We start from the raw sequence: 12,124 nt of genomic DNA, 5'->3' as shown, positions 1-12,124 counted from the left end.
GAAGAAGTGCTGCAAATTGGGAAGCCATTAGAAGATATAATGATTCTGTCCCTGGTGATAGTTCAGTGGCTAAGAAGAAGACAAAGAAGACGAAGAAGTCGAAGAAGTCGAACCGGCCAGCCACAGATTCTGCACGTGAAGAGCTGGATCTGCCTGCAAAGAAGGCTAAGAGGAAGACAAACAGGCCAGCAACAGATTCTGAGAGTGAGGAGCTGGATCTGCCTACTACAGATATTCCTCTGAGAACACAGCTACAGCCAAAAAAAGAAGAGAAGAGTTGTTCCACCAGCATCTTCTGTTCCCATTAGTGATGATGATGGCTGGACGGCAGATGGGAGCTATGTGAAGGTCGAGGACTTTGATGGGCCAACACCAAGGGGACCAACCTTCAAAATCACTGAAACATCTTCACCAGCAGAGCTGTTTTTGAGATTTTTTCATCTTGGCTATTTATAGAGATAGCCAAGTGGACCTCAAGCTGCTGAAGAGGGCCGGGTTCAAACCTACAACAGAAGCCGAGATCCGAGCTTGGTTTGGCCTGAGGATTGTGATGGGCTTGGTTAAAGTTCCGACACAAGGGGACTACTGGTCATCACACCCAGCCTACCACAACCAGCTGGTGTCAAGGACCATGACACGGACACGGTACGAGAGACTATCACAATGTCTGGCGTGCCAGGATCCAGATGAGTCCCCTGACAATATAGAAGACAAATCTCACCGCTACTGCAGTAAGAAGGCTCATCCTCTGTTTCATATTCAGAATGTCTGGGACGAGGTGAACAGGAACTGCCTCACGCCGCTCAATCCTGCATCAGACCTTGCTCTGGATGAGGCCATGGTAAAATATAAGGGGTTCCTTGCATGGTGTAAGAAGTTTTTTATGCCTTTGAAGCCCATTAGAGCTGGGTTTAAGCTGTACGCAATCTGTGAGTCGGCATCTGGATACATGTGCAATTTCATGATCCATCCAACATCTCCAACCAACACAGCAGTGAAGATGAAGGATATTGTTATGGAAGTAACAAGTCCTTATCTCGACGTCTTCCATCGGCTTTATACAGACAAGCTTTACACTAGTGTGGCTGTTGCTGAAGAGCTGCTACAAAAGAAGACCTACATCACTGGCGCTGTGAAATCAAACAGCAAGGGGCTGCCACTGGCTCTATCCAACAGCGCCAAGAACCCAGACCAAAAGACCATCACCGCCATGGCAAAGGCAGATCGGGGTCTATTCTATGGCAGACAGAAAGGACAGCTTACCTGTGTGATATGGAAAGACAGCAAGGTGGTGCAGTTTCTGTCAACTGCTCACCAACTATATGGCAAACCTTCAGACACCCTGACCAGAAAGGTAAAGGAAGATGGGCAACAGAGACGAGTCGAAAAGGCGGTTCATGCACCTAGACAGGCGATTAGCTACACACAAAACATGGGTGGAGTTGATCGGCACGATCAACTGAGATCGTACCACACATGCGCCCGCAAGTCGCAGAAATGGTGGAAGCAACTTTTATTCTTCCTCATGGATGCAGCCCGAGTGAATGCTTTCATCTGTTTTAAGATGACCAGAGATGCAGCTAATGCAGCTACTGCAGCAAGGCGAGCACAGCCAGCAGGGACTTCCAGAAGTCATGGTAACACCCATCTAGACTTAACAGTTCTAGATTTTGATAGCGACTCTTCCGTCAGCATTGACTCACAGGACTCAGCAGATGATTTATCGGACAGCGATGATGATGATATGAGCTCATCCCATGCCGACTTTACACTCGATCTTGCGGTTGGACTGATCGCTGGATTTGCTGAGGGCGTGCCACAAAAACAACAGCGGGCATCTTCTGTTGCACCAGTTGCAGCTGCAAATGCTCACGGTGGTCATGGTGGTCTTGTAAGGATGGACGCCGAGTATCCAAAGAGATGCTGCTGGTGCAAAAAAGGTGGGCAAGACGACCAAAGCAGGAAACCCTATCGTCTCACGATTTGGTTGCGCTGTTTGCAATGTCCATTTCTGCAAGGGTACACAATGCTATCAGCTGCATCATGATGCTCCTTGGCTTGATGTTGAGACTACCTCTGAAGAGTCAGATTAAATGTGATGGAAGAGCAAAGAGGACCAGTCATTTCACAGTGCACACTGGTTAAATGTGGACTGCTCCAGGACTGAGCATTGTGTGTCAGGTTGTCTCAGTGGGAGGAGACAGGTCAGCTAATCTTTCCTTTTACTTGTTCTCATTTCTTCACCAAATCAACTCCAGTTGGCAAGGGTTAGTTGTGATTCCAGCTACATGGTAGGGTTAGAGGCGCTGGATGCTGTCAACTTACTACAGACTAGTTTGGTCATTTGGATCTTCCATTTGACGTTGACCGGCGTATCCCCATATGGGCAAAGTGTCTTGCTTTGTCGATTTATAACCTAGTATGGGTGCCAACTGGTGCTTGATCTTCTATTATTAGCTGACCTGTCTGGTGCATCCTTCATCTTTAGGCCATATTCATGCCACAATTTGTATTTTTGGCCACTTCTTTTTCTGTATTTGGCAAAATAATGTGCTGTTTTTTTCATTACTGTGGCATGCATGTATATATTATTGTACCCGGTATTTAAAAAGGTTATTAATTGTCTTGGGGGACTTAGATGTGCGTTCGTCTTGCCTAAGCGCCAAGACAGTTCTTAGCTAAAAAAAAATTTAAAAAAATAAAAAAATGTGCAAGTGATAGATTGTCCTGGGGGACTTGGATGTGGTACCCTTGCCTAAGCGCCAGGACAGTCTTGATGCCACAAAAAAAAGCACAAAAAAAAATATCCAAAAATATGGGGATCAAGGTAGAAGCGTTCCCGCTCGCGGTTCCCGAGAGGTTCATAAGGAAGTATAATGAACTTGCCGATTCTACCCCAACATTAATTGATTTAAAAAAAAAAAATCAAACAATTATCCAAAAATAGTATTCTGGTTAAAATTTTCGGGTTGGGGGCTGCAAAAACAATTGACAAAAAGTGAAGCATAATTTACTTTTTAATATAATAAAAGAATTAATTACGAATTAATTACCACCCCTGCAAAAAAACCACAAATAATTATATGATATTTTTTATAACATCAAAATTCATTTGTAGCTTATTTCAATGATATTGCATAGTATTCTAGTTGCACTGTGGTTCATCAGCTAGACATTACAGTAGAATATATGACCCTAGTTGCACTGTGGTTTATCAGCTGGACATTACAGTATAGTATATGACACTAGTTGCACAGTGGTTTATCAGCTAGACATTACGGTATAATATATATGACACTAGTTGCGCTGTGGCTTATCAGCTAGACAATACAGTATAATAAGTATGTCCCTAGTTGTGCTGTGGTTTATCAGCTAGATATATTGGTGTAACCCAACCGACTCTAAAATTAGGCCCGACCCTAGAGGTTTTTTTTTTTTTTTTTATTCAATTCAATTTATTATTTTTTTTATTTTTTTATTTTTAGGCGTAATATATGATCCTACATATAGTATTAGCACACCATACAAATCCTACAATTGGTGAACTTGTTTGTTACTGGACCATACAAAATCATACAGTTTGATTTGTGCAGAGTACTACACCATACAAAACAATACACTACTTTCACTATTTTCTGTTGTATGGTTTTGTATGGTGTAGTGGTTTCTGCATGGGTCCATATCAATACACACAGAGCCAAATATCATTTCAGTACTACACCATACAAAACAACACAACAGTGAAACATCTGGTTCTATACCATGGCCTACAAAACAAGACACAGCTAATATATGTTAAACACTACACCATACAAAACCATACGGTTGGTGAACATGTAACTACTAGACCATACAAAAGCATACAGTTTAATTTGTGTGTGTAGAATACTACACCATACAAAACCATACACTATTTTCTGCTGTATGGTTTTGTATGGTGTAGTGGGGTTAGGGTTAATGGTTGGTAGGCCTGAATGTAAAATAGAAAACAGAATACGCACAATGCTGACCATGCACCTTTAAGTGGCTCTGTTTACCTCAATGCTGACCATGCACCTTTAAGTGGCTCTGTTTACCTCTACATGTATGCAGGTGTTTTGCTGCTCTTTCGCACACCAGCCCAGGATAATGGCACTTTAATACACTTGCACATGTACACAGGGACAGGTACGCACAATTAATAAAGATCAAAGAATAATGCATTTAGATCCAGGTTACTTTCAGTGCTTTGTCAGTGTATAAAGTCTGATTATGGAAATCTACTATTTCCATGGTCTGATATTACCCACAGTTGAAAAACATTGCCGAGTGAGTTTTGCACCCTGACTGGTTGTAAAAGTACAATTTATTTTCATGCACTAGTAATTTTCAGTACAGAGACACAGAAAAAGTGCAATGATGGTATGGTAAAATATTAGACTAACAAAAGGGTACCAAGGACAAATTATGTACTACATGTATGTGAGAATTGCTGCATATTTTTCATTTTCATTAATTCGGGCTACTGGTGGAAATGGGAGTATAAATATGTGACAGAATGCAATCATAGTCCCCGGCAATAGTCTATAGATCTAGTAAGGGGTGGTGCAATAATTATGTGTACCCCCGGGGTGGTGAATTATAGGCAGGGGCAAAGATGTTTTGGCAGGCCAAAGGGGGGGGCAAGCATTTTTGGCAGGTCTAAAGGGGGGGGTCAAGCGATTTTTGGCAGGTCAAAATGGGGTGGCAAGCGATTTTGGGCACTGTTTCTATATTACGCCGGGAATACGCCAGGAACACGTTCAAATATGCAAAATTTCCTGCTCGCTGCGCTCGCAAATATATGATAAGACAATTTAAGGTTTTAAATTCAGGTTCCCAAAAATCTTGCATGTGTAAGGGGGGAAGGTTTTTGGCACATCGAAAGGGGGGCAAAGGTTTTTTTGGCACGTACAAAGGGGGGGCAAGATTTTTTGACACAGCCAAGGGGGGGGGGCAAGCGATTTTTGGCAGACCATTTTGAGAATTCACCAACCCGGGGGTACACATAATTCTTGCAACACCCCTAAAGAGCACTGCACTAGATTCACAATCAATTAACTGATGATACTGAGGTGGTGGGTAGAGAGCCCACGCTTCTTCTTGACTTTGCGCTGCGCGACTTTGTGTTGGCACTTCGCACCTCTGCTCATGCTGATGCATTTGCTGTTTGGACATCGCGATCCCAGGGAACTGATCAAGTTCTATGGCTACTATTCAAATATCTATATGGCTACTACCAATGACTACCATATCCACCAGCAACATTGCATTCAAAAATTGTTGGGAGATAATTATATGAAACTTTTATAGCCAAAAGTTACCAAAACTTATTTGAATTATTATTTTCAAATTGACTTATTTTTGTGCATCCTATATGAACATATGTTTACTAAAAGTGAAGCATAAATGAGTTGAAAGCATATCCTCCAAATTTGATACATTTACATATGGTTTCAAAAAATAAAAAAGTTATGATAATTTTTGTAATTAACATCAAATTTGAGAAAAACGCATTTGAAAATTGATGTTTACATAGATGCCTGTGTATAAATTAATTAGTAATTAAGCATAATTACAAAATGCACACTTGTTTTAAATTGGCATTAATTATTAGAGTGAGTCCATACCTGTAAACATTTTTTGTTAATTTTGAACATGTACATGTAATGGAAATTTAATGGCCACCTTATGACATGCAACCCTTTATTTCTGTATTATTGTTCCTTGTGTATTGCTGTACTGTGTTTTGATGCTTCTTGTTTTTCTTTTTGCAAGGTGCTGAGTGTTCCGCAGAGTGGCTGAGAGCACCATATAGATATTGAATTAGTATTTTGAATACCAAAAAAACATTTGTTAAAATTCCATTATAAATATGATTTTTGTTAAAAATTGAGGCTAATGGGATTAGCTGAATATATTTCCCTATTGTGTACAATATGTTGGGTTAACAACAGGTTAACCACAGGCTAGACACCTAGTTTTGACAATTGTTGCACACTTTCATCAAAGTTTGCCACCTCAGGTGGTCATAGCCAAAACGTGATCTTTTTTATTACAGTATGACCAAAGATACTCATGACTTAATAAAAAAGGGTCAAGAAACTGTTTTCGGGATGGCAAAATTTCCAAAGAAAAAAACAAGATAAATGTCAAAGACAACCAAACAACTTTTTTTTTGCCTAACCAGACTGCATAATTATGCATTCCATGTGATGCGATGATGGGTTCATTCACAATCACCCTACTTCAAATATAATACACATGGTTTAATTGATCGGGCCAGCCAAACACCCGTGGCTACCGGTCGCTGTCCTAGAGCTTGGCACGCAAGGGGTCTCAGGTTCGAATCCTGACCAAAGCAAACAACTTCTTTGTTCATTCCTTCCTTCTTTCCTTTCCAATCCCCCAAAGCACAAGAAGAGTTAGGGTTTATAATCAAAATACAATGTTGTAATGTGTTTTCTCCTGTAAAAGAAGAATTATATATAAATCTATGTGAGTATTTTCGATCACGTAGTCCATGTTATTCATAAGCAAACTCTGTGTCTGTAGCCATATTCTAACATCAATCACCAAGAGCCATTTCCTCTCTCTTTCACATGAAATTATTTCAAAACAGAAAAGCCCCGTCATTTTTTATTCCCAGTGGATTCCAAGTACCAAAAGGGCAAACACAATTAATTGTATAGAAACTCTGCAGGAGACAACTTCGCACTAAAATAAAACTGCTTCACAGAATCCATTCTCTTTTACTGTGAATTCATCAAGACAAATGAGCAGGATGTTGGTGTATACAATTACTGATTTTAACTATAAAAAAATTAATTTGTCCTCCTATTTTATGGTTTCTACTAACCTAGAACATGTACATAATGACAAACGCTGCATATTAATGATTGTGGTTTTGCACAGACTGTGTTAAACTGAAATACTGGGGCGGGGGTCTGAAAATAAATATATGTACATTTGTGCCAGGAAGGAAAACAAGAAATCATAACAGTTTGTATTTATAGTTTGTAATGTATGTAGGCCCTACACCTTGCAATCAGGATGAATTAGGATCAATTAATTAATCTGATTACAAGATAAGATTTACATGTAAATGGCTTCTTAGCCAGGCATATAGATAATTTTCCTTTTCCTTCATTTGAAACAAAATATAGGTTTAAAACGTAACCATATCCATGATTTGATATGATTTTGTTTTACAGGAAGGAATCTACTATTATTACATTTTATTTTTGGAATTCCATGAAACCTCTTTTTAAAAAAAAGTTGTATTACTGCTCACTATCAATTTTGACGAAAATTTATTCCGATTTATTACTTTTAAATTTAAATGAATTTTAGAATAAAAGGTGAAGGCCTTATGTATTAAAGGGCCCCATATGAAAAACTTTTATTTATTTATTTTAACAAGGGAAAGAAAGGGTGGGGAAGGAGTGCAACTTGCACAAACTTGAGATTGATACAACAAAATAAATTATAGTTGGCATTCATTGGACCACAATGGCCTCATCCTAATGGCATAGTTCAATAACCGCAATTAAACAATCATAGTGCAAAAATTGACCAAGTTGCAGAGTATGAGTTTTTGTACCCAAGTTTTCAAAGGTCAAAAAAATAAATATAAATAAATGTAGATATTTATATAGCGCTTTATGCCGTAAACAGCCTCTAAGCGCTTTACATTTATTCCGCCATTATTAGAATATGTCGGAACCACGTTTGCAGCCTACAAGTGGCGCAGGGTCCATCAGTACAACGACTGTGACTACCCCGAACAACTTCCCATTGCACCTGGGTGGGTTGAGGCAAGCGAGGCAAAGCGCCTTACCCAAGGGCGCAACACGGTGGTGGGACGGGGAATCAACCCCACGCAGGACACGCACTCAATGAATGTGCAAAATTGGGGTTAAAGACCTGTGCCTTGATAGATGAGCATGTTGTGGATCTTAGTGATTGTACAAGGGCAGAGACAGTTGAAAATATTACAGGAAACAGTCTACTTCATAGCCCCTTTTGAAATTCATAATTCAATACCACCTCGTCATACAATAATAATTTGTAAGTTCAGATCGAGAACCACTCCCATCCAAGATGTGATGCCCCCACAAAAAAAGCCCTTTTCTGTGGGCAGAGTGGTCTCTGAGATTGTGTTTTAATTTTTTTTATGGAGGGGCATAGCTGAGGTAATTTGTTTATCAAGAAGGGACTGCAAAGTTTAGTTACAAATGCCAAAATAATTCAAACATTGAAGCTTGCTTTCCCTTTTAAAGGAATTTTTATTTATTTAATACCAGTACTGTAAAAGTGGACTTTTTTTTGCCCATTATTAATTTTCATGCTTTCACTATCAGAATGTGAAATAAAATCACATGACAATTCATCCAGTGTGTAAATCAATGTAGAAAACATAAAATGCAGAAATGAATCACATCACATGCAAATTACCACAAGGTTTCTCAGTGTAACATGTGGTTTGGCCACACTTTCATGGTTGATAATTCAACACACTTGACCCCTGTGACTGACAAGGTCAAGTCAAGTTTATTTTTCAATCACTAGGTGATTTGCTCATAGAAACATGTGGTTTTAAACACATTGGCCTACAAAATTAATGTACAACCATATGCTGAAATAAATGTAATATTCATATCTATATACATGTATCAATGACTAACAGTGAAGGAATTTATTTGAAAAGCACATTTTTGCAGAGAAATAAGGAATTATGAGACAGAACTTTTTCCCCTTGGTCCAAGCCTACTTAGACCTAAAAAAATTGCTTGATTGGCGTAACCCGACCGACCCTAAAAACAGGCCCGCCCCTAGACTGTTTTTCTTACTTTTCTGCAAAAAAAAACCACACAATTTTAAATAAAAATAAAAATATGTGTGTAAAACAATGCTGACTGACCTACCCTAATTTTTTTATGTTACGCCAATCAAACAATTTACTAAGGCTGAGAGTTCTCAACTTTTAAACTGAAGCATCTTTTCAATCATTCAAGGCTACTAAAAGAAAATCAAGCTACTTTTCCATACCGGGGAATCAAGTCCGAAAAACCAGTCGCTCAATCGCTTTATTACACAAAATAACAAAGTTTGCAATTTTTTAAAATGTTAACAGATTTCTTGTGTCTATAAAAATAGAATATCAACCATATCATAAATAATATATATCACAATATTACATGCATTGTCCATTTTCATTTTTATTAAATGTACTGTAATACAGCAGCCAAATGAAATGAAATGAATGTAACACATTTTATTTGACAGATGGTTTGGATTGAAAAGAAGGTTCATTTCCAGAATTTCTGCTTTAATACCACATTGTTGCCTGGGCTGCATAAAGTCATTTTTCATCAGGCGAATATATAGCCAGCATTGTCAGTCCAAGGGGGGGGGGGGGATGTCAGTATCGTCCCTACTTTTCTTTTTCTTTCCCCTTCCTCCCCTTTCCCTTCTCTTTCCCCTCTACTTATCCTTTCCCTTCTCTTTCTCCCTCTCCTCCCCCTTTTTCTTCCCCTTCTTCCTCTCTTTTCTCCCCTTTTTCTCGTCCCCATTTATCCGCTTCTCTCAAATCGGTAACTTACATGTACCAGTGCAAAATGAAGTCTATAATCCACCCTATCATTGTCATCTTATCCTCAATGATTACTTTTTTTAATACCTTTTACCATGGTAAATGATGCTCATCTTAAGCTTATCTCTAATATTTTTAATGACTAGTCCTTGTTGACAATTAGTCCATGCTTGTCGACAATCAGGAAAAATGCTTTGTCGACAATATTGTTGACAAAAGCCTTGTCGACACCAGCCCTAGTACAAATGTATATAAACACCCTGCTACTTTCTTTCTTCATTAATTTTTTAGATGATGGATCGACACACGCAATCCACTTGGGTGCAAAGTTAAAAACATGCACATATACATATATGGTACTACTACTTACCAACTCCTCTTCGCGAATTTTCCATAACATCCACACCAAACTGAATAATATCCCCGAATTAATCTCCTTTGCGGGTTTCTCTTCGAGCCTCGACTGAGTCTCTGATTATTAATGAATGTTCCATTGCTACTCTTGGTGTCTTGCAGATAAAACTGGTGAAAGGAAATACCAAATAAGTACAAATTAGCAGTGTGGGTAGCCAAACAAAAGAAAAGACATGCAGGAAAGCTAAATAATTGACTACATCTGCTGTTGTAGAATGTCTACATTTGATCCAAGTTATGAGTTATAAATAATTACAATTTAAATAATAATTAGGGGGGGGGTTATTTCATGAAGTTTGAAAACATCAAACAATTTGAATTACAGACAGGTGCTGATCTACAGATAAATTACCTCAAGTGTCAATTGCTATTGTCTTCCGTATTGATCTCATTAGCACTCCCTCCTATAGCACCCCTGCAGCATTTTCAAGTGACATTTAAAATGTCTAAAATTCCCCCTTTTCAATGCACATGTAAAAGTAAACTCTGTATGAGGCGACGAAATAAAACTACCCTGTTTTACAGGCCCAACCAACCAAGATTTTGCATTTTGGCTTTTTGGGGAAATTTTTTTATAAATTTTTGCCATTATTTCTCAAATTTTAGAAACCATTTCAAAATAAAGATAAGTTTGACATTTTCAATGTTTCGTTACCTAGGTAACGAGGTCAATCAACGACCTCTATTGACCTTGATATATTTTGTTATGTAATGTATGTAACAAAACATCCTACATGTATGTAGATGGTGCAAACTTCTTTAAATATTTATGGTTTTGCAAGAGGAACTATTTGAGGGAGTTTTGGTAACAATCGGAACATTTATACAATGCTGACCCCGGTTGAGGTCAAAATTTGACCTTTGACCTTTTTGCAAGAACCGTACATCACAGGTAGGTCAAACTATACTTTTTCTGAATCTTATGACCAGTGGAATACTTTGGTTGGGTTTAAAACAAGATTTGAACAATTTTGAAATTTGACCCCATATAACCTTTGCTGGGAGGATTGATTTAGTTGGCTACCCAGAAGTTAAATTGCCTTTGATCCATAGAAAATAACCTATATAGGTCAACCTTTTATAAAACACCATGTTGCTTCAAATGGTTTGGCTCCCTATTTACAAAAAATTGCAGTACTTCGCTCTAGGTCAAGGGACTCTACAAATCCGCGAATTATTTAAAAAACACACTTTATTTTCCCACTTTTTTAAATGATGGCAGCGCCTGACTTTAGGTCCTGGGACTCTCAAAAAAATAAAATAAAAAAATTGCATTTTTGGCGGGAAATTGCGGATTTTTGTGGGTTTTTTTAATCCGGGAGAATTTTATGGCCTCCAAAATCGTGATTCTTAGCAGCCTTAGGCATTGGGTATTGAGACTGTTCATCCATCAGGTGGTTCTCCTGGAAGCATCTCAGGTGCCACTTCCCTCAGACTTGACATCTTTACCGCATTACAAATATTGAATGACAAAAGGCAACTCTGTATTGCGCATACATTGTAAGACTTGCTTGCACTCACAAGACAAAACAAAATTTTGATACTTTCAAATGGGAACCTACCTTTCCTGAATCCTGCTCATACCAGATCAGTGCATGATTCCTCGATAGTACCTTACAGTCAAATATCCCATTGTCCGAGGCCGGTCGGGCTTTAGCCACCGACCGTCCGATCTTCACCGGTTCCTTGAGCGTCACACGGCGTTCCTGAAACGGATGCGAGCTGGGGTGGCACGTGAACACCGCTAGTCCTGCCATGGTGGCCAGCTGTGCCGCATCACCTACGGAGAGGTGTATACAATGCAGGTGGCTGCTGCCGAGTCGCGCTCCCTCACGAAGGTTTTGTCATGTTCCTCAATGGTACACACAACTGCTATATTTCCAACAAAAGATGTGATGTATTGTCATCATCCACCTCCAGGGGCATTTTTACAAAATAATTCCAGGCTGTTTAAATCCAATCGGTAATGACATTGCTATGCATACACGCAGTCAGGTATATATTCCATTCCAAGCAATCCTGGGTGTAAATGTGGAAAGATTATGAATTAGTGTACAACAAGAATAAATCAAATATGTGACCGTCCACCACAAATCG

General features: G+C 38.9%; 1 protein-coding gene across 1 annotated transcript in view; it reads right to left on the bottom strand.

The window, feature by feature from the left end:
* The window catches only part of LOC140148319 (uncharacterized), a 106,158-nt gene extending 94,316 nt beyond the window's left edge, over positions 1-11,842 (bottom strand). Inside the window, 3 exon segments of the mRNA XM_072170227.1 lie at positions 9,984-10,039; positions 10,041-10,135; positions 11,590-11,842. Of these exon segments, the coding sequence (XP_072026328.1) occupies positions 9,984-10,039; positions 10,041-10,135; positions 11,590-11,784 (346 nt within the window). The 5' untranslated portion in view covers positions 11,785-11,842.
* Positions 11,843-12,124: the final 282 nt, after the last annotated feature.

Source organism: Amphiura filiformis, chromosome 3, assembly GCF_039555335.1.
Source record: "Amphiura filiformis chromosome 3, Afil_fr2py, whole genome shotgun sequence".
Taxonomy (NCBI): domain Eukaryota; kingdom Metazoa; phylum Echinodermata; class Ophiuroidea; order Amphilepidida; family Amphiuridae; genus Amphiura; species Amphiura filiformis.
The sequence above is the reverse complement of the archived record's forward strand: the minus strand, read 5'-3'. Positions and strand labels throughout refer to the sequence as shown.